Genomic DNA, 23,847 nt, shown 5'->3' on the forward strand with positions numbered 1-23,847 from the left:
GGCTTTGCTCTGCAGCTACACAAACTGCAGTGGTAGATGGCCAATAGTGCACACAGGCAATTGCCCACAAACCTTTAGTGTTTGTGGCAAACAGAGTTTGTCTACACGTAATTGAGCCCTCAAGGGGTTTTTGGAGCTCCTGTTTTTAGAAAAGCTGATCTTTCCTTCTGAAGGCACTGTGACTGTTGTATGGCAACACCAAACCCCTCACCTTTTTTGGGTGCTCAGGCTCCTGCTGTGTAGTGTAAAATGGAAGTGGCTTCTCTTCCACGTGGAGCTGCCGGCGTGTTCCCCGGGTCTGGGGCCTGCCCAGGTAGCTGGATTGCTCCTCTTGCCCCATGTCCTCCTTCTGCTGCTCTGGCTTTAGGGAAGGCCTGGCCAAGGGAGCCCACTGAGGTACAGACAGTAACTGTGTTTGCTGAAAGGAATTCAGTGAGTTCAGAGTTAGCCCAGGTCCTGATCCAGCACTTGGAGGTGCCAGGCTTGGGGCAGCTCAGGCACTGCCCTCCTGGCACTTATGCCCTGGGCTGCCAGAGATTCAGGTTCCTCTTTGGAATACTGGAAGCCAGCAAGCCTCTGCCAGCTCCTGGAGTCTGTGACAGAGCCCATGGCTCTTTCCCAGCCCTGTTTCTCCTCACCCACCCCACGAGATGGACATGGAGCTAATGAACAGGGAGAGCTGGGTGCTGCTGCCACCCCCAGATCCTCACCTGCTGCAGCTCTGCCTGGGGACGCCTCCTGCTCCGTGTGCTTGGCTTTCCTTCTTCCAGGAGCTGTGCGCCTTGGTTTTGATAGGCAGCTTCTTCACCTTGTGGCTTTTTTCCCTTCTGCTGAGCTGCTTTTGCTGGAGGCTTTGGGAGGCGAACCTGGGGTGCACAGTAAGCATTTTGTACGGTGAAAAAAAGCCCAGATTCACACAGAAAAAGAACGATCTTCACCATATATACACATCTTAAACAACTGCATCACTTTCCAAACAGGACTTACAGCAAAACCAAGTTTTCACTTAAAGTTCCAGAAGTGAAAATAAGTGGATTTACATCTGAAAATGACCATATTTCATCCTAATGAAATTACAGGTTGGTATTAATGCAATTGTTTTTTAGTCTGATTTCTACAAGATCAAACAAGCAGTGACCTGGCTTTCCACCCACTTTCACCCCACTTTTCTTTCTCAACATCAGCACTTTCACTGTAAGAGGAAAAGCTGAAAATATTTATCCAGAGACAAAAACATGGTAAACAAATATGGGAATTAATGCAAATAATATTTTATCACCTATCTTTGGTGTGCCATTGGAACCAAGAATCAGGATATAGCCACTGCTACACTTTTGATGCCATCTCAAGATTAGACTCATATTCTACACAGGAGCAATATCCTAAAATCCATGCAGTCCTCTGCACATCATCAAGGAGCTGATGCTACAGGAGCCTCTGGTACAGGTGTTCATGGCTCTTCAGAAGGGAATTAACCCCAAATCCCCTCATTTCCTGGGTACCAAAGTGGTACAGGAGGAATCAGACCAGCTGGAGTCAGATCCTGCTCACAAGCAACAAGTGAGGAGACAGAGTCCTGTTTGCAGTGGCTCCCACTGTTCCAAGGTTCTCTCTTCAATGGGAGAAGTGTTTGGTGAAGAAAAGAAGAGAGGGAAAGGGAACACAGATGAAAAGAGTCAGGCCTAGGATCACTCCAGGCAGTGCCATGAAGAGATGCTTTGGGAAGAGCTGCCTGTCACCCAGCACTGTCACGGCTGCAGCACCAAGTGCACCAGGCCACTGAAACATTGCATTTGCTGAAAATAGCAATAAATTTCAAGAGAGTTCAGTTACCTGCCCTCTCTACTTGTATTTAAGTACTCCTTAAATCCTTTGGATAACCTAAAATTGCCTTTCTGCAGCTGTTTAGCAGCAAATGCCTACAGGAAACTGGCTCGTGTCAGCAGCAGAACTGGCTGAAGGAACAGGCTGCAGTCATACACAGGTGATCCTGGTGTTCTCACTGCTCCAAGCAGTGAGACACTCAGCATTACAGATTTCCCTGAGAAAGTGCTGACAGGTGCCAAGATTTAGTAACACCCAGGCATCCCCCTGATCCTGTTCCTGGCCATCACACCCAATCCCACTGAGTCCTGCAGCAGAGGAATGGTGACAACCATTCACTCCTCAGCCAGGGATTTTCCAGGGGGGTGTGACCTGCAAATATCCAGTGCTGCAGCAGCTCCTGCAGCCTGCAAGGTTGGAATAATCTTTCATGCTACAGACTGTCGAGCTTTTGTCCAGGCTTAAGAAGGAAACAGATTTACTATTTAGTGTCTGACTCTGAGAAATCAAAGACTGCTGTGAAACAGAGATCCAGCACGATCAGCTGGAGATCAGTTAACAGCTACCTGATGCTCAGAGTCAGTTCACAAAACAGTGCAAACTTAAAAGAACTTCTCAAATGAGTGAGGGCACAGTGGTCACTGTCACAGCCACACAAGTCCAGTCACCAAAATAGCTTTGGTTTTGTTAAAAGAAAAAAGGGGGTAAAACCAGAAAAGTCAATAAAAGTGCTAAAGTAAGTATCTGTAATTACCAAGATCAAAACCCAGTACCTTTTCATTAAACATGAACTTTTGTTCTGCCTTCCACAATACGTAAATAGTGCTGACAATTGGTTCGTGAGGCACTTGCTACAATAAAATCTAATTGTATCATGAGAGAAAGGTGACAATCAGGAGATCATGAAAAAATTACATATTCTCACTGGTGGTTAATTAGCCATGCAAAACCCCCTCAAACAGATATTCTCTTCTATTAGGAATGATTACTATGCAGGCCTACAGATGTCAATACCACAGTCATTCAAATACTTCTTTCCCTACTAATTGAAGGTTGTAAAGCTCTGGTGCCAAGGTTTTGCTTCCAAAGAGCTAATTTATGACTAGAAGGATATTTTATGTCTTCAGTTGCAGCAGCTACAAAACTCAGCAAATCAGAACCATCTGTGCACTGATACTTGAATCACCATTCATCTCGCAGCCTATCAGTCACATTAGTTTGCATCCTGCATTCTTGGCTCACGAACACTTGTGATGGTCCAAAGTTCACCAGGAATGTTAAAAATGGATGGGACCCTGACCCTGCCTTATTGCACACGCCCCAGAGCCCCACACGGGGCTGCTGCACACGGGCACTTCCACAGGAACAACGGCACTGACATTTCCCAGCAAAACTGCTAATTACCTCCCTCTCTGCTTAGGGAAGCTGGGCTTTATTAACTTACAGCACTGCAGGAAAATAGCACAGGAGAGCTGTGTCACTTGGAAAACCCTGTGCCAGTGCACACCAACAGCACAGCTAAAGTCACAGGAACATCTCCTCCACACTGGGGCTGCAGGAGGATAAAGGCAAATGACAAAGAACAGCCTGAAAGCAAGAAAATGAATTAAATGCTGGCACTAATAAAGGTAACTTTGCTTTTAATCTGGGACGAAGGAAAAAACCTGGCATTCAGGCCTGTCTTCAAGATGTTAGTGAACAAAGTCCTTGACTTCCCCATTATCCTGAAAGTAAATCATTCTCCACAGACCTACTGCTTTGAAGTGAGAGCCTGTGGGTCAAAAGGACTCATGGCAGTTCTTCCTCCTTGAGGGTTGACATTCCACTTTTTAGCAAAGCCAGGGGAAACAGGAATTAACAAACATGGTGTATTTAAGGCAGAAGAACTGCTGTGTCAGTCTCATTTTGAGAGCTTTAACTATTTCCTCCTGTCCAAGAGGGAAGGCAAGAGGCAGGAGGTGTCAGGAGTGCTCCCAGAGCTGTCTCACTCACCCTGGACAGCTTGGCAGCGAGGTGATTCCGTGCGCACGCTGCTGCTGCTGTGGAAAATTCCAGGGGGCCGTCGTAGCGCATCCCGCTCGACTCCAGCCCATCCAGCAGGATCTTCTTCAGCACGTGATACTTGGGCTTCTCAGCATAAGCTAAGCCAGAAACAGAGGCCAGGAACTTGGCTATTTCACCTGCAGAGCAGATCAGAGTGTGAATTTCACTGAGTGCAACCCCAGAAGTTCAGAAAGGATCTCATTCCAACATGGATGCCAAACGAGACAACACAATTTCAGCTGAAGGCACACTCAAAACACAGAACTGACAATGTCTTGTCTTTTTGGGAGGAGAAAAGGAAAAGACAGACTTGGATAAACAAGCCAGACTTGAAGTGCTCCATCTTGTTATGTTCATGCACTAATTCCCACAGCACTGACAGCTATCCAAGGATAAAATTTAAAACATTTTACCAGCAAGGATTGATAGCTCTGTTTAAAAGAAGAAAGTCTTTGATAGATCACAATATCCCCTCAAATATTAATTACTCTGAACAGTATTATTTTAATCTGCATAAATACTATACTGGGAATGTTTTGGAAAAATACAACTTTTTTTTTTTCTTCAAACGCTACTATTGTTTTTCTGATTGCATCCCAAAACAGTCCAACAGCAGCAACATTTTTCCATCAAGTGGTTCAAAAAACAGGGAAACCATTGAATGGGCAGAAATAATGCTAGTAGGAAAAACATATGGGGGGTTCAAACTTTTCTTTCAGTTGAAGACCCAAGTGTATCCTAAAACTGGAGTGCTACACCAGATATTAGCATCTGGTCAAATCCCAGCAGGAAAGATTTATTAAATATGTATACACATCATGAATAAATTTCACCTAATACACACTGCCTTCCAGTAATTCAAATACAAAAGTGCTAGGAAAATAAGGGAATAAATCAAAAATAGATACTGACCTTTGGTGTTTTCCCTGGGTTACTTTTGTATTTCAGGGAAGGAAGAAACAAGACAAGACAAACTGTGCATCCATTTGCTTTTTCAAACTCTGAGCAATGAGCAATAAACCTTTGGTAGACAGTTGCTTACTATTTCCATGCTAACAGCTACTTCTGTTTCCAAGATAGTCACTGCTTCCCAACACCTTGGATTACATATGGCCAAGATCCCTCATGTCACTCCATGGGATACAGCACAGACTGAGCAAGATTCTTTTTTTTTTCCAAAGACTTTGTTCAATTTGTGTTACTTCCCTTCTCTTCTGCTCCCCCCCAGAGTCAGACACTGAGCTGTGTTTAGGAAGAGGCTGAAGAGCCAGAGGGTACAGGTGCAAGTACACTTACTGCAGCTGCTTCCAGGAGGATCCCACCTCAGCACTGAATCTGGGAGCTCATCCATAAGTCTGCAACAACACCAGAGTGCAACAGTTTAATGCGCTTTCGGAGCAGGTGATTCCTCATTTGGGATTTAGGAAGACAGCAAGTCTCAGCTCCAAAGGGAGTGGACCTCCAGGAGAGCTAATGATTCACAGGACTGCTTTTGAACCCACATCTCCCCTCACCAGCTCCATTTTTAACTCTTTGCACACAGCTGGTTTCACCAAGACCAGGCTGACACCTAAAACTGCACTTTAGGTTTTAATTTGCACATATTTTAAGCTTTCTAGAAGGAAAAACAAAAGCCCTTTGAGCCAAGTGGCTTGTTCTGATTTCAGATTGATGATTCCAATTTCTATTTTGGAATTTAAGCAGCAGTTCTGCTCTGCCTTCCGATCATTTAGCATCAGCTCCCCTCTGCCATGGAGCACGTGGCTGCCAAAGTTACACCCAGGCATGGCAGGGCCACAAGGGGACAGGGAGGTCACATCACCCAATGTCCCACACACTTCATAAGCAGCAGGGCCACAGGTGGAATTGCTGTCCATCCAGAAACAGCAAAGAAGCTCAGCATCAATTTCTAAAAACAGGAATAACACCAGCCCTCATCTTGGGCAGTTCAGCACCCAGAGGAAGCTGAAAATTAAGACAGATAAGAGGGATAACCTGGGCAAGATACCTAATTCTAGGAATGCAATTCATTAGAGTAAGAAGATATTCCTGATAAGAGAAATTGTGTAATTTTCTGTGCATTTCTTTGAAGTCTCTTTTTGCTCAGCATCCTGGAAACATGAGCCATCCAAGGGTTAACAGAAAGGGAAGAGTCAGTGGAGCAGCTTGATTGATTAAATTGATTTCCCATTGAATTGTATAAGTGTTACCTTGCAGGGGGCTGTGTAATGATCAGAACTTCTAAAGGAGAAATATTAAACACAGCAGAGGGTGTCAACATCCCCAGCTGCAGCCACCTTTCCCTGTCCCACACCGATTTCAGGGATCGGCCAGCCCCAGCAGGCACCTCTGCTGTGACCTGCCCTACTTCAAAGTTTGCTGCTCCTGCTATTGTGATGCTACAGCTCTGGGAAACTTTGCTGTGGAGCCTGCTACAGGTACCCTGTGCAGTTAACTCCCTCCTGTCCCAGCTGGGAGGGCAGAGGAAGAAAACACTGATGCACTGTTGCTCCAGTGAGCTCCAAGTCATGCTGGGAAAAAAGGAAGATTTTCACCAAGTTCCTCAGTGTTTTGGAATTTAATTGTTTGTAATGGCAGTAGGCTTATGTAACATTAAAAACCTACAGAATAACATCTGAAAAATAGTATCATATAGAAAGTTAAATAAATTGAGTGCACATGTGGAAAAACCTCCACGAGATGTTTGTCCTACGGTCTCTGCAAAGCGCCCGTGAAGTTTAATGGAAGCACAAAACAACCTTCTGTATGTGCACCAAGGCCTGTGCTAATTTACAAATGATTTCTTGGGAAAAAAAGAGTATTGGAAAAATACATAGCAGACAAAATGCCTGTGTACTATGCACTGGAATCCATCCTCTCCTCACAGCAGCACAGACATAAACATGCAAAGGAGAGTAGACATGCACATAAAGTTCCCATTTTAACTGCTTCCAACATCTCTCTTAATTAAGGAAAATTGTTTTAGCTTTCTCCTAAGGTGCTGTTCTACGGCATGCAAAGCTGTGTTTCCCAGAGCTGGGAAGCAGTGAGGATGCTGCAGGGCTCAAGGCTGGTGTGTCATGTGTGGGGAGGTTTTGTCCTTACTTTGTTTTCGCACTCTGGACAGCTACAGGGTCCTTGAGGTTCTGCTCCCAGGGCAGCTTCCCACACAGCCAGTGCAGCATGCAGTAGCCAAGGATTTCAAGGTCACCTCGTCTGGATGGGGCTAAAATGTGGGAAAGGGGGAGGGGGAAAGAGAAAAAAAAATACAATTAAGAATAGGAATCTCTTCTTAGGAAATAGAAAAGACTTTGATTGAACTGGTGCTGATGAAATATGAAGAAGCCAAATGGGCAAAGTGTTTTGTTTGTTCAGCTGTATTAGACCTGAACCGCCCCGGCATTTGGCCACAGGCCACAGACAGGCAGTGACTTGTTCCTGCTCAAGTGAGGGTCAGCTTCCTCACCTCCTCCAACTCCATCCTTCCTCAGTCTGGCCTGTCACATGGACTTGATCCCCATGGCCTCTGACATGATCCAGACAGCCCATAACTGAGTACCAACACTTTCTCAAAGAGCCAAGCAGTAAAACAAAGAAATAAATGTCTGCTGCTAAATTGCTAACACATGTTCCAGGAAGTCCATGGGGTCCACATTGGTCATGCAGGGACTCTGTGAGAGCAGACTAAACACTGATGGCCTTTCCTGTTCTCCCGTGGAGCTGTTTGAACTCGGATGCTGGGACAAAAGTGCCATCTAGTGTGCATTGCCTCACCAGAGCCTGCTCCCGGCTCCGGCAGCGCCTGCCGAGCTCTGCACTGCCCAAAGTGCACTCGCTGCTCAGCAAAGTCCTGGGTGAACTTCCCACTGCTGCTTCCAAAAGGGAACTTATTTCAGGAACAACTTACTGTCTGCACACCCCAGGCAGACACAAATACAGGAGACAAAATTAAAACAAAAATTAACCCTGTCTCTGAGCATCATCTACACAGATAAACTGAAGTTAAATCTTTCTAGAGAAAGAGGGAGGGGAAAAGTGCAATATCAACAGAATTGCTAGTGCTTGCTGCTACCCAGAGGAAACCCAACTTGCTAAAACTGAACAAGCAGGAATAATGCAGGATTTCTTTGACTTGCAGCCTGCAGTTTGCACGTCAAAACCACATGGAATCTACAAAACCAGAAGCTGCTTGTCGTGATTAAAGACAGACAGATGTAGAAGTTAAATTTATGCTTTTCCAAAATGAATTTGTGCTTTCCAAGAAGGAAAGGAGAGTTCAGACTTGTTTGGCACTTTTTATCCAGCGTAAAGACCAGTAGCTGAGCACTGTGCTGTTAATCCAGCTGTAAACAGATATCATATTTTATGAGCCCTCATTAAATAAATTCCAGAAAGTCACTCGGTGAACTTATCTTTTAATTTAAGAAGTCATCTGCTAAAAGCCACGGTGCCAACACATCATAACTGTCCCTCACTGCTGTACACACATTACTGTAAAAGCAGCAGATTAGTTTTTATACATTCCCTATCTTAACTGCTCTTAGGCTCGGGATTATTAAAGGCCCTGGATCTGACACCGCTGTGCTGTCCCTTGGGCGTCGTTTGTTTCCTGCCCTGGATTCAGCAACGTCCTAATGCAAGACTTGGCTCCCATATTAAAATAAAAACACAATCTCTACCACTTGCTGTTCTGTAGTGATTTCTCTGGCCATAAATCTCCCAGTAACTGTGGAACAATTCCATTCACACACACGTGTTCACAACTCTTTTTTCCATTATGGCAATTCCAGATTCGATCCATATAAGCCAGCATTTTTGACTGCAGATCCTCTAATTTTCACAATGCCTTTCTGGCACCTGTTTGGGTGAGAGAGGCTACAGAAAGTGGCCTTTTGAGGAAAACTTTCAGAATTCCAATGAAAAGCTTTTTTCCACGGGGGGGATTCATTGATGTGCATCTATAAAAAACAGCAAACCAATCAGATTTCAGAAGGTACCAAAAGAAAAGTCATTTTCTGACAAAACAGTCCCAGAGATTAAAGTTTCTTCACAGTTTGGCTGTGACTAATGATGTTCCCTCTCACCTGCAGCTCCTGGGACAAAGCAAAAGCCTTGGCTGACACCTGCCCAAAGCCACAGCAAGCACAGGGACACAAAAAGGTCCGTGGAGCCAAAGCACCTCTGCCCAGCAGCAGCAGGAAATGTCCCACAGGAGACAGTAAGTCAGTCCCCATCCCTCCATCTCCCAGGCCACCACAAGGGCTGCTACATGCAGACATTTCCATGGAGGTTCTGTAGAACCACTTGAAAATGTCAGCATTTGATTCTTTGCCTATACTTGCTTATTTCCCTCTGCTCCATATAAGCAAAATCCCTCAAGCTTTTAAATCATTTAGATTCTTGTTAAAAAGTAATTGATTAATCTTTAACGAGTTACTATTATCTATGGACAATGGAATTATTAGATTTTCATGTCAAATTCAGCACTAACAGATAAATTTCAATGATATGTTTACTTGCAAAAATAAATCTGCTCCCACAATTGAAGATTACAGGAATTCTTGATAAACATCAACGGAGAGAAATCAATCTGCCTTCACTTTAAATATGACAGCCAGGTGAAAATAAAACAATTCTGCTTGATAACTTGTCACAGTTACAAGAGAGTACACTCCAACCAGTACTTATTTAAATCAAATTCTTACTTCTCTGCTAAAAAACCTTGCCTTTTTTTCTTCTTTTTTTTAATAGATGTTTGATTTCTGCTTTTCTACTCACAGGATCTTTTTACTATTATTTTAGTCTCATGTGAAATAGTATTTAATGGGAACATATTGGTGGTATTTTATTTCACAATGTCTTTAAAGTTTAATTTTTTAATTCGGAGATTTAAGGCCTGATTCTGCTCTCAGTCCTGCCAAGATAAATCAGGAACAACTCCACTGAAGCTGATGAACTCACAACCACATCAATGAAATCAGAGTTTTAAATATACCACAAACATACTCAACACACAGGCACAGGCTCCAATAACTCAGAATAACTGAAGCAATTCACCTTAGAAGAAAATAGAAGATTTATCTCTGTACACTGAATTTGGCAGCTATCTGCACTCTAATTTATATTCAGATTATTATTTCCAAATAGATCAGGGATATCACAACAGCCACAATATGCTCTCAAAACTCCACTGCTCCCAGGAACTCCTCTGAAACAGAAGTAAAAATGGGAGGTTTCTCTATGACCTCTGTTTAGCTGATTTTCTCCAGCCTTTTGTAAAGATTTAACAAGGGACAGATGAAATATTCTCTTATTTTTAATTAGCACTGCTACGTGATAATTTCACTATTAGTGATTGTTTGGATTAGAAGCTTTTCATAAACATGAAAATCATTTGGATCATTTTGGTTGCTCATATTGCATGGATGGGCAGTGGCACCTCCAATTCTCACTGGCATTACAGGACACCAATTTATGGTAACTCACAAGCAAAGAGAACTCACACCACAGCCAGCAATGCAAAAGCCCTTAAAGGAAAGGAGGGTTAATCATGGTGAAATGCAATTGTGATTAAAATGTATCATCACAAAGTGATAAAACTTAACCCAAGGCTGAGATGATTAAAAACCAGACAAATACAAGACTTGACAAAAATCACTGCTGCTATTAGGAGTAGGAGAATGAGAAGACAAAAAAACCCCAAAAGCAGATAAGGAAGTGTTGCTTCCCCCAGGTCCTGGCCAGTCTGAGGGGCTCCTGCAGCAGGATGATGACCAATAGAATAGTGGGTGGCTCCACAGAAGAGCTTAGAGAAATACATTAAATTAATGTTACATTTTAGTGCTTGGAGGCCATTCCACAGAGTTATCCAGCCTCAGACAGGGCAAAAGCCAGCCAGGAACCAGCTCTGCTCTCCTCAAATTGGCACAGTGCTCAAAGACTCCCTGACAATTACCACCACCATGGACTGCTGGAAAGAAAAACCCACGGCACCACCACAGCTCTTCCAGAGAAGCCAGCCTGTGACATGGCAGAGAGGGACACCTCCTGTGCCAGCCTGGGACGCTCTGTCCCAACTGGGATCCTACAGACACTTGATGGGATGAGTGGACATGGAACACACAGCAGAGCTGCCAGGAGGGAATCAGGACTGATGGAATGGGATGTGCTGAAAGAAAGAGGGTTGGGATTCTGCTCTGACGGGAGAAGTTCATGGAGTGGGAAGGCTGGGAGGTGCAGGGCAATGTCACCATGAGATCTGGTGGCAGGTACAACGGTGGTGGCAGGAGATGCCGGTACCTGGTTGGAAGCAAAAGGTTCCAGGCTTGCAGTAAGGACATGTGGCAGAAGTTTAACTCTTCTTTCGCATCTGTGTGGCAGAAAAAAGAATCACAAAGGTAAGGGCCTGACAAGTGGGGGTGGGCAAGCAGCTGAGATTCACTACCTGTCTGAATTCCTGGAGTAGAGAACAACAGCCCTTCCCCAGGCACGGTCCTCAGATGTGACAGAGTTGTAAATGCTTCTCTTCTTATTTTTGCTGCTTCTGAACATTCCTGGCAGCTTTCAGAGGTGGCTGTAGAAGCCCATCCAATCTTTTCCTTGCTAGTGACTCTTCTTTCACTTAAAACCACCTCCTGCTCCTTCCTCTGCTGGGCACACATTTCTAATCCCAACACTCAGGAACTAAACCATCTTTTTATTTATTTCCCACTGCAAAGTTCCACCCATTTTTTGCCAGACTGGTTATATTTTCCTTTTATTATTTAGGATTTACAGTTTGTCCTGTACACAGTCTTTGGGAAACACATATCAAACTGCAGCAGATCAATAATTCATTTGACCGACAAAAAAAAAGAAAAAACTCCTGCAGGCTCCCTCTGAATCCTAACTATGCATGGACAGATGCCAAATCAACCACTTGATCCAGAGGCACTAAGAGCTCTGTTCTCTGGAAGCAGGCTCCCAAAGAATGTGTTTCCAGGCATAGGTGTTTATATTCCTGCACATCCTTCCTCACAAAATGAACCCTGCACATATTTTAGTCAGCAGAACAGGAAAAATGGCCAAGCACTGAGCTGTGGTTTTAATACCACTGAACAGCTCTGCCTGAGCAGTGAGGAAAACCAGCACAGGGGCTGCAGGGCTTTCCCTGCCAGCAGCCCAAGGCTGGCACTGCCCTGGACAAAGCCAGTGTCTGACGGAGCTCAAGGAGCTCATAACCCCCGTGAGGGGCACAGAGAAGCCTGCCCAAAGTCCCCACTCCTGGGGGAAGCAGCTTTTACTGCTGCAGATGTGGAGATCAGTCCTGCACAGACTTCAGTGGGGTCTCTACTGATGCAAGAGATGGCATCACTGCTCAGAGTTCCTGTGAAATGCTGGGAGAAGGGAGAGGACTCAGCTTGGGATCGATGGCAAACACAAATATATGCTGGAGGGAATTCAGCATAGATACTTCATACTCTTATGTTCATCAATGATAGCAAATTAAAACTGGGCTTACACACTCAATGCACAGGACTGGAGTATTTAAAAGAACCTCAATATGTTAAGTGCAGTAAATCTCCAGAGAAATTAGGTATTGACTGCATGCCTCAGTGAGGAGAAAATCTACAAAAATCCATAGGAGCCATTGATCCAAATATTACTTTTTAACACTAACTACGTAACAACTTTTTAAATGTACACTGAGAACAGATATAATTCTCCTTAATTATCAATCAACAAACCAAAATGCAATACTGTTTATACAGGCTGGTCTTTAAAAATGAATACAGTGAGTACACTCCAATGAGACACTAAAACCAATGAGGCAGTTGCGCCCTGAGAAATCTGCATCAGAATAAAAAGGGTTTTAATTTCAAATACCCACACCCTGGCTGGGATGGGATCCTGCCACACATCCAGGAATGCTGATGGTGCAGGTTGGATCCTGTGCAGAGGCCAGGCTGGGCCTTACTTGGTTCCAGAACTCCAAACACAGCTCAAGGATGCAGCTCCACAGGAACAGCACATCCATCCCACCTGGCCTTTCCAGAGGCTGTCAGGAGAACACAGACCAATCCCAGCACCCCAGAGTGTTTCCCTGCAGTGGCCACTGGTAGGAACCTTCCTGGATCTCAGTGTACTGCACACTCTACACCTGGTGAGCTCCATGGAGATCCTGGGGAATAACCTCCCATTAAATCTTCATTCAACCACAGAAACTCCAGCACTGACCTAAATTACGGGGAAGGGAATGCATTTGACTGGCTCTGTGCAAGGAGGGTATCAGCTCCAAGCATTGCCAAGAGGCACTTTTGAATCAAAACTTCAAATTCCTAATTTTGTTAAAGCTTCAGCATGTCCCTCAAATCACTGCATGTATTCAGTAGCTGCTTCATGAACTAGTCAAAATGTTCTCATTTGTCTGGCTCAGCACAGCCACTGATGCTGCTCAGGGGGGCTGAGATACTTATGTTGCTACACACATGCAGGAAATGCCCTCTGGAAAGGATCTCATTTATATAAAATAACATTTAAAAATGAGAATTATGTTCCTGAAGCATTGAAATAACAAAGCCCTCCACTCTGAAAAGCTGAGTGACACCAGAATGAAGGCTGTCTCTGCACCTTCCATTTGCCCACAGTCTTTAAAGACTTTTCAGAACATCCCACCTCACTTTGTACAGGAGACTGTGCTGAGACTGCACCATGAGCAGGGAATCCAGGAGATGGCTGAGCAAAGAAACCCTTTGCCCCAGCTGCTGGAAGTTTTTCAGCATCCTAAGCCATGTCTGTGCCTCTCAGCCTCACACCAGGAGAGCAGGAACCCATTGCTGTGTTCTGCCAGCTGTGCCCCTGCAATCTCCAACAGAAGTCCCTGCAGATGCAGATTTTCCTGGGATGTTGAGAACTCTGCTGCAAGTGGGGAAACTCTGGCAGTTTGCTCTTCCTGGATTCAGGCTGTTTGTCGTGGTTTAACCACAGCCACCAATTAAAGTACCACACAAACATTCACCCCTCCCCCTCCCTAGAGGGACAGGGAAGAGAATCAGGGAAAAAAAGTTAAAATCCATGGGTTGAGATAACAACAGCTTAATAGTTGAACTAAAATTTTAAAAATAATAATAATGAAAAGGAAGGTAAAGAAAGGAACAAACCCCCTGAGAGAGAAGTGATGCACAACAGAATTGTTCAGCAGCACCTGAGCAGTGATTGACCCCTCCTGGCCACCCCCCAGTTTATCCCTGTTATCCCAGTATGGAACATCCCTCTGGCCAGCTCAGCTGTCCTGGCCAGGTCCCTCACAGCTCCTTGGGCAGCTCCTCAGAGCCAGAGCACGGGGAACTCACCAGTCCTTGCCTGAAGGGAAGCCCTGCTCAGCACCAACTACAGCATCCCTGTGCTGTCAGTGTCATTGTCACCCTAAACCCAACCACAGCACTGCACCAGCTGCTGGCATAGAATGAACTCTGTCCCATACAAAAGCAGGACATCACAAGGTCAGAGCTGGCATTCCATGTGAAGAGTTTGGATGCTCTGCAACATACCAGGTCCCACATCATGTTCTGCAGTCTCTTCTGGCAGGAGCACAAAAAAAAAAAAAAATCAGTGGATTTTCTGTTTGCAGCTATCAAGGAAACACTTTTCAAGTGTAAGAGGAGGGGTAAGGTCCCTCAAACTATCTTTCTGAATATTTTGTTTGGTGGAGTCCTCTGGTTTTAACCAATTCCATCACAACTTTAGCTCTTTCAGGAGGTTATCTGAGACACAGATTGCAAAACTTACCTCAGGCTTCCTCTGCACACCTGTAAAGTTTCCCTGCACTTTCAAATAGAAGGAATTCTCTGTCCTGTAACGACATACCCATCCACAAACACTACCAAACTGGCTGCTATAACTACCCAACAGCCAAATCCCAAACTTCCCAGCTTCCACCTACCCTTCAAAGAGCATCCACATTGAATACCAATGTACAGCCACACCACTCACTCTACCAGGCAAAGCAGGCAGAGTCAGCTCTCCAGAAAGCAGCCTGCAAGCTTGGGAGGGCCACAAGAGTCCAAAACAGATGCTCTCCTCACCACAAAATATTTTCTAGCAGGTGAAATGGTGCAGTTGTCTTAGCAGGAAATACTTGCCAGTCTTATTTCATTTTTCCTAATGACCAGAGTTAAACGACTGCAGGTTTTAACAGCTCCAGCAAATTATCAAGAACCTTTACATTACATGGTCAATGGTCCTTTTAATAGAAAAAGCAATAATATACAGTTGTTTGTGCCAACTAAAACTCGTTAGAAAGTATTAGTTTAAGGTAACAGTTCAGCAGCTATTAACAAGCACAAATTCCTGCAGTTATCACTGGTGACACTGATGCTCACCAAGCTGGCAGCAGCAAACCATCCCTCCTGCTTGAGCTGATCTTGGGGGTGAAGGAGGGGAAAGGGGAAAGAAAAGTTAACAAAAACACTCTTTTGTAGCAAGAGTCAAAGTTTTTCAATAATCACCATTTTTTTCACTAGCATAACATTAGAATTGACTTTTTGTCTTGCTGACATAGCAACTAAGAAAGTTGTGTTGCATTGACCATATTGATTGTGAACAATGCAGCCATCAGTGGGACTTTACACCATATATTTTCAATATTGACCTCCCAGTCCCTTCTCCATGGCTCTATGGGTCTGCTATTGGATTTGGACTGCAGCGTAATAAACAGCTAAGGTTTAATTAATGGTAAATGAATACAAGACATAGGTTATGACTTTAACTAATTAGGGAATTGTTGAATTAAGTCTGCCTTGGAATGCAAGGCAGTACAATCAATATCCAATAAAAGGACTATGTATGTAATTTACCTGCAAATGTGTTTCCAATACCATCAAAGTGAGTTTAAATAAGTAAGATATATGAAAGGCTACTGGAAAAAGATTTCAAAAAGTTAACACTTTATGGCTTGAGAAAAGGTTTTTCTCCTTGCAGAAGGAATGTCATCTTGAAATACCCTCCCATAACACAGATGGTGACACAGCCACAGCTCTCCCTAAAGGACAGTGCAGACTCCAAACCCTTTTCCTTGACAATGCAGCATTAGCAAATCCTGCCTCTGCAGGGCACAGCGAGCACAAACCAGCCCTCCCAACATAAACCAGTGAAGTTTGATGCTGAACTCTTCTCAGGGCTGTCCTGGGCTGTCCAGTGCTGTGTGTGCAGAGCTTCCCAGGGCTGGTCCTGCTGCCCTTCCCCCAGCCCTGGGGAAGCATTCCCAGGCACACGAGGAGGTCACCACACCAGGGGCTGAGCAATCCCCAACACTGCTTCTCCTGTGTACAGCAGCACTCACAGCCTGATTACTCATTCTGTAATCACTCATCTGAAATAAAAAAAAGAAACCTACCTACTCCCTTGTGGGCATCTATGCTGGTAAACTCTATTGTCCCATTATGGCCCTTCCTAGGATTTTCCTGATACTGTTTGTGGTTCCCATTGGGACAATATCTGTAGCAAAGTCCATAATCTGCAAGATAAACCTGGAAGACATGAACAGACAAATGAATAATGCTTTTGTCCTTTGAAAGTATAACCTTTATAATTAAGTCTTAAGAAACTGATAGGTTAAGGACAGCCTTAGATCTAAATTTTATTAAACCAAATGGTGCCTCAGGATAAAATATGTACAACTGGGGGCTATAACAGCTGCCCTCCCCATTTAAATCCTTCCACTACTATACTCTTATCTTATTTCAGAGTCGAGCAGGATTTCAGTCATTTCATTTTGTTCCTGAGCTCTCTGCTCTCCAGGTGGGCATCCAGACATCATAAACTGCAATATGCCTTTCATGCAGCCTCACATTGCTTATGGGACCCCTTCCTCCCCTCAGTTCAGCAGGCACACTCCCTCCCTTCCCCATTTGGGTTTTCCAGCAGCTGAGACTCCTCCAATTCAACTCTTCTGTGCACCTTCAAGGCCAGAGGAAGAGGCAGCAGCTTCCCCAGCTGGACTGGACTGGGGCTCCTGGGCACTGGGCCACCTGTAATCCAGCTCTTTGGAATGCCACTGTCACTAACTTCCTACATCAACTATTCAAAGTAGGCTAAAACAAAGCAAACCAGCCCTCCCCAACCCAGTAAACCCAGTAAACTGAATTTAGAAAGCATTTTAAAAAGCCACAGAACCAAACTGTGGTCTCTCAGTTACTCTGAAGCAAATACATGGGGTTAAATCAATGTAAGAGAAAAAAACATTTGGCCCAAATTGTGTGTACTGCAATAGTGCCACAATCAGCATTCCATCCACGGACTTTTGGGGCAAAAGCTGAAAATCATCTGAAGGCATAGAGATCACTGCAACTAAATCTTATTACATGATAAAGAAAAACATCTTATTTGAACGTTAGTTTAGTTTCCTCTTTGGCTACAAAACAGTTTATCCTAAAAAAGTCTAAAACAAACTTTCCTGGCACTCACTTGGTATTTAATTATGTCAGTCCTGGAAAAGGCAAAAACAAACAAACAAAAAAGCCTCAAGAAAATGTAACACATTACTTTGTAGCACATTCTGTTCAACTTCTGATTCCTGTTTGTGCTGCAGGCAGCTTCAAATCCTGGGATTGCTGGTCTCTTGGTTTTACTGTTTCTGCTGCAGGATCTGAGCTTATCTGGAGCGTGTAAGCCGGGCTGCAGCCCTCACTTCCTGCAGGGGGGTGGCTTTTAAGATTATTGATGATGTTTCTCACCTGACAGCCCAGCCAAACTGGGATACAAGATCAAAGACCAAAGGCATGGATGGCTACAAAATCTGGGACAGGGCATCAGCTCGGTCGGGCTGACTGATTTGATTTTCTCCTGCATCCGTTCTCTGGTGCATTCCTGATGCTCTGGTCTGCCCTAACTGAGCCCACAGCCAGAGAACTCACTCAAATTACCCTAAAAACCAAGTTCTGTGAGTCTGCTGCCTCCTTTGTGGGCTGGGAAGGAGAGAGGAGCCTAGGAGGTGCATTCTTCCAGACTCAGTGCTGTGCTATGTTCTGCTTGACTACAGGTTTCTGACATAGATAGGAAGATAAAATACCTTTAAAAATTAAGGCTATGCCTACATTAAAATAAGACTTCAACTGTTAGGAAAGAAAACACGCCCACAGCACCTGTGGCAGCTCTCTGGTTTGGGCTGGGCATGCCAGCTTATGTGATAGAGACTCCCATGTGACAGCCCAGCCTTGGTGATCTTTCAAACCATACCAACACCAGGCCACCCAGAAAGCAGCCACAAATATTTGCTAGTCAAACCTAACCCCCCACCACTTATCCTATCACAGTCAGTTTGCAATTTTTTATTTTTAAGGTAGCTCCATAATGCAGCACATTTTTAACCAATGGATTTGCATAAAACACCTTCAGTAGCCATATCAGCAGAGCAGTTTTCAATTTATACTGAAAACACCCTAGAAGTGAGAAGGAACTTTAAGTTATCCTGCACTGACTGAAGATGGAAAGACCTGGAAATAAAGAAGCAACTGCTTCCTAAAGCCACTCATATGCAGGGTCATCCTGACAGCAGTTCTCCTCAAAAGTTGGCCATGAGTGTACCGGGTCAGCTTCTTTCTAGCTGGGCCATTTATCACTTCCTTAATGTTCACATCAGATTTTGTCCACAAACATGGCAGCCTCTCAAGGCAAAGCCTCTTGGCCACCAACAAAAATCAATCCCCTTCAGCTTGTACAAAACCAGCAAGGCACTGTTACAACCTTGCCACAACCATTATCAGAATGACTGTGTTATTTTAAATTACCATTAATTTCATTTCATCAATTCTCATTATAACCCTTTCATCATTAAAAAGATATATAGTTCTTTATAGCTAGTTGTCACTTTTTGATAATGTAATACTGCATGCCCTTCCAAATTTGCTCAGAACACGGTAGAGGTAGTTCATTTAGAGTTTATAGTTGTTGTGGATTTTTTCAGGGTATGGGGAAGGGGAAAAGCAGATGAGTGTTAGAGAATACTGACAAAAATTAAGGCAGTTTTAGTATGTGTTTCAATACCATAAATATTTTTTATCTGCATGCTTTTTTGGGGGAAAAGCAAACAAAGAACAAAAAAAAAAAAAAAAAAAAAGAACAAAACAGAGCAGAGCAACCAAGACAAACAGGACACTGGAATAAGAAAAGGTGCTGTAGATTATGAAAGTGTAGCAGGGAAAAGCCTAGAACAGCTGGGTTTAGCTGTGGCACAGTATACACTCCTTCCCACTCACTTATTTTAACTCTTGTTTTTGTTCAGGTTTCTCTTCTTTACATAGTAGCCCTATCTGTAAAAGGCTCTGCAGTGCTTAGCACAGTCTGTCATTAATAGATTTTTGTTCCCAACCATGAGCCAGATTTCTAAAGTCTTCACCTTTAATTCCATGCACACATAAATGTGCTCTTGGTCAAGTGAATCATCACAGGCACAAATAATTATTTGTGAGCATGAGAAGCCAGCCACAGTTTCAGCCATTCCCTGCCCTTTCTGTGCACGACTCCCTCACAGTGCTTGGTGTCTGAAGTGCTAAATATCTGCTAAACACACACAATTCTTACAACCTGGACCCATGATGATATTTAATTGCACTGAGCTGGGCAGTTATTAGCCTGGCCCTCTGGATTCTCGTGGTATTCCCTTTATCTTGAAGGACAGAGCAGGAGATTTATTGCTGGAAGGATGAAGTACAGTGATTTTCTCTGTTTCCATTCCTAGTTTACGTCATAACTGTAAATAATTAAGTAGATACCTGCTAATAAGAGGCAGATTGGTTGCTAATGGCCAGAGTGCTGTCAGGTTCAGCTGGGCACTGGGCTACAAGAAGGGTAAAGGCAGACTCAGGTCCATGGTGGTTACCAGCAGAGAGAGGGGAAGGGGCACAGGGCATCTCTGCCCTGAAGGAGAACAGAGAAGATCTGATTTTTTTTCAATTCGCCTGCACTTCAGCAAGTCTGTCCCAGTGGGCTAAAAGCAGGAATCATGATGATTCACCTCACAATGAAAAACAGCTTGAAGTCAGAATTGCTTTCATGCAACTTTTTCCCAAAAGATCAATGCATGATTTCTGTATCTTCTGAAACAATTTTGTATTTTTCTATCTCTGATAATCAAGTCAGAGTTCTATAATGTAACTGACTTGGTCTAAGAAACACTTAAAATCAGGACTGAGGTGCACATACCATTAAAATTCCCAGCTTTTAAACCCAAACTTGAGTCTGCAACATGTCTGCCCATAAAATCCATGGGGAAAAATGCTACAAGGTGATTGCAGGAGGTGCTCTCTCAAATCTCATTTATTTAAAATGCAGATTTTAAGCTCTTGTCTGGTGACCACTTGCCCCTCTTAATAGCGTCACCATTTAAATGAGATGAGTGGATTTAAATTTCTTTCAGAGTCCATCAATGCTGCTTGTTCTGCTTCATCATACAGTTAGGAGCATGCAATGAGTCATCTTTAACTCTCCCCAGCCCTGAGACTGCTTCACCTGTAATTGATAGTTCTGATGACTCCAAGTTTCCTTTGAGGCCTGTGTGAGATTCATGGGCTGTGCATGTCCCTGCTCAGAGCCACTGAGTGCAGAATTGATCCTATGACCTGGAACTCAGGGATGGCCCTGCTGCCCCTGTGAGCACATCTGCAGCTCTCTCAGGGCACTCACTGGAGCCTCTCCCCGTTTCTAACCATCATCTGGAGGTCACACACTGACAGCACCCTGACTTTATTTGTTTCTCTGCCGTGCCACAGAAAGCAGGGGAGAGCAGTATGGATTTCACATGACCTTTGAGAAAGGGGACTCTTATTTATTGGCTTTGGTGTAAATTCACCAGGTTAATTTACAGAAGAGAGAGACCAGCAGCAGGAAGTTTAACACAGGAAAATTGCATTTTTTTCTGTCATTTAGTGACTGTTGATGTGTGTTCCAAGATGCAAATTTGTTACTGACTTTCTGCAGTTGCAAAAAAAGATAGAATTCAGTATAAAGGTACACCTGCTTCTTTGAACAGAGATTCATCTCTCTTTACCAAAACAGAATATGGAATTATATTTTGAATAGAGATTAATATTATTTTTAAGAGATGAGTTCTTGGTTTCTTTTAAAAACAAGTTTCTTTAATTCTATACTTACAACATTCTACACTTACAATATATTTTCTCTTAAAATCCTAGACCCTAAAGAGAAAGAACCCACTGGCATTAAAATTTAGAAAAATCTCATAACAGAAATCATTAGGTCAGGCAGTTTTATTATGCCAACTCCCACTGGAGCTAGAGAAGCCCCTGGGCTTGTACTCCTGAGTTGGAGTTTGCCACAGGCTAGATGCTCTCACTCCCTATTTATGAGATTATGTTGATCATTTTACATTTAAAAAAAAAACAACCAAGACCAAGGCAATTGAGTTATTCACTGGGTTGGCAGAGTGAGAAAGGTGGCACAAACATTTCACACATACAGGAATTAAAATTTAGTTCATACCATAGAAATGCAAGCAAATATTAGAAATTCTCCTCATTAGCACTTCTGAACTAGAATGGGAACTTCGTAAAAAGTCTTATAGAATAATTTCAATGGAACAGAAATTTTGGCGAAACAAAATTCTGCAGCAAACCTCCCAACAGTGATGTACACTTTGTACATGTTGAGTTAGGAGCTACTCAAACTGGAGCATCTACTGATTTCTTTTATTTAATAAACTCTAGAAAACAAACACTAAAACTGCTGTCCAGTAACTCACAAGTACCTTACTTTTAACCTGTCAATGAATTTACTATCATTAAAGCAAATGAAAGTACAGCACAGTCTTCATACAAATAACACATGAAACAAATCAGAAAATCACCCAGCAACCTGCCCAATTCCAAGTCAGCTCTAAAGTCCTAACATTTTATGATTACTGGAAGTGGACACTTTCAAAGTGATTGCAATTTGAAAAACAGCAGCATTTCTGCTCTCATAAAAATATACAATAGCCAAGACAAAAGAAAAGTCATTTGAGTTATGCTAATGGTTGCAGATCAATTTGGCTCTAAAGAGCCTCCTACTCTGGATTCAGCAGAACACCATAAACTGTGATTATGCACTGGCTGCTCCCACTGTATAAACGAGGGTTGTCTTAAACAGCCATGCTGTGTTTCAAATGATGTCTTTCAGAAAGCTGACAAGTTAAATTTGACTCAGCCATTTAAGTTGAAGCTTTTAAAAAGAGCAGATATACTCAAATGTTCACCTCCAATGGCAGTGAGCCACTTTGCAAGATCTGGTTCTTTATCACAGCAGCAGAGAAACCAAAATTGAAAGAAGTATTGCTTACAGCTAATTATATTTAAGTGAAGTTGGAAATGTCCTTTTTTTCCTAAATGATTTTTTTCCAATTAAAAAAGCATACTTAGATTTTATTACCTGAAGAAAATAAAGACATCAAAAGAGCACGTGGAATACGACAGGACCAAAAGATTTGTTTTAAAACATTTCACCCAAACACTTCCATTTCAAGGCTGGCTTCAGAGTGCTAGAGAACAGCAACTTTAATCCTACTTACCTGTTCTATCCACTACAGTGAGCAGGACAGGAGAGTTAGGGCATGGAAACAATTCATGGCAATATTAGAAATCTAGAATTTCCCAGAATGAAAGTACAATAGGCCACATCCAATCCTTTACTGGTATAACCTAGAGCAGCAATTAGGTCCCACAATTTATCCTCTTCATTAGTTTACTCATCCATAGCACTATCCCAGTCAGCAGAACACAGAAGGAACAAAGCCCAGCTTTGTCCTGCTTCTTTCACAGCCCTCAAGCTCCACAGAGCCACTCTCAGATCTGCTCTGAGGGATGTGAATGTTCATGCATAAACTCCTTTTAATATGTGAATTGGGAAAGCAAAACATTTGCAAAACTTAAAACTTTTCAATGGTTATAAACACAGTAAAAGTGTAGCTAAGTAAACACACTCACCTCATGTGGATTGCTGTAGCCCAGCAGAAGATTTGCTGCTTTAATGTCCCCATGGACATACTCATTTTCATGTATGTACTCCAAAGTATCCAACTAGGAAAGAGTTCAGAACAGAGGACAGAACATCATCATCATCTTCTCCACTCTGCCCCCAAATATTTCTCATTTAGACAGAGGAACCAAGGGCTACACAGACTGAGCTGACAAATTTTGCTGGGACTAATGATGGCAAAGCAGAAACAAGCCATACTCTGCTTGAGATATCCCTGTGGAACTCCCTGAGTACCAGCTTCTAAATCACAGAGCCAGAAGGAAACCAGTACTTTACAAACACCAGAGGAGATGCTGAGAACACCAAGCTCTTGGAAAGATCACATTCCATCAGCTCTAAAGGTCTGGCATACATTTGATCCTGCCAGTTATTACATGACCAGCATCTCATGTCACAGCCCCCTGCATCAACACCTCCAGCTCCTCTAATTATTAAAAAATACATTTGCACTCAGCAACTCATCCAAAGGACAAGCCAATCCTGACTTTTGGAGTGTTACAAGTTTATCAATTATGTGACTATGAAAGCTCTTCAATTAAAAAAAAAAAATTATTTAGGTTAAAGAGATGCTTTGGATGCATCCAGTCTAAGAGTTCCTCATCTCTAACTTAAGACCATTGCCTCTACTCCACTCTCTATCCACCTGAGCTCAGCAGTATTCACAGTTTCACAATACAAATCATATTACAAAGGAGCAAGTATGTAACTTTCTGTTGGGATGTGCCAGTGACACCCATCTGAGAACAAAACTGGTATTTGCAGACTGGCCAAATCCTGGCCTGTATAATCAGTGTGCTCAGCAAACACAGTGAAAATTTGGCATTCAGGCATGCAATTGTGAACTTTGACAAATATGGATGTCTAATACAATACCCTTCAGACACTGAAAAAAAATCAATACATGCTGAAACATGAGAATAGGCTTACACATCTCAGTCTAGACACACAGGTTGAAGTGGATGGTCTGTGCTTTAA

General features: G+C 43.2%; 1 protein-coding gene across 2 annotated transcripts in view; it reads right to left on the reverse strand.

Moving 5' to 3' along the window:
* Positions 1 to 23,847, reverse strand: part of VRK2 (VRK serine/threonine kinase 2) — a 36,539-nt gene that overhangs the window by 2,123 nt on the left and 10,569 nt on the right. For both annotated transcript variants that reach the window (XM_058021333.1, XM_058021334.1), the window contains exons 7-13: positions 22,821 to 22,913; positions 16,241 to 16,373; positions 6,973 to 7,093; positions 5,164 to 5,222; positions 3,817 to 4,004; positions 711 to 866; positions 212 to 418 (exon numbers count right to left, since the gene is read on the reverse strand). In XM_058021333.1, coding sequence (XP_057877316.1) covers positions 212 to 418; positions 711 to 866; positions 3,817 to 4,004; positions 5,164 to 5,222; positions 6,973 to 7,093; positions 16,241 to 16,373; positions 22,821 to 22,913 — 957 coding nt within the window. The remainder of the gene's footprint in view (positions 1 to 211; positions 419 to 710; positions 867 to 3,816; positions 4,005 to 5,163; positions 5,223 to 6,972; positions 7,094 to 16,240; positions 16,374 to 22,820; positions 22,914 to 23,847) is intronic.

This window comes from Melospiza georgiana, chromosome 3 (assembly GCF_028018845.1).
Source record: "Melospiza georgiana isolate bMelGeo1 chromosome 3, bMelGeo1.pri, whole genome shotgun sequence".
Classification (NCBI taxonomy): Eukaryota; Metazoa; Chordata; class Aves; order Passeriformes; family Passerellidae; genus Melospiza; species Melospiza georgiana.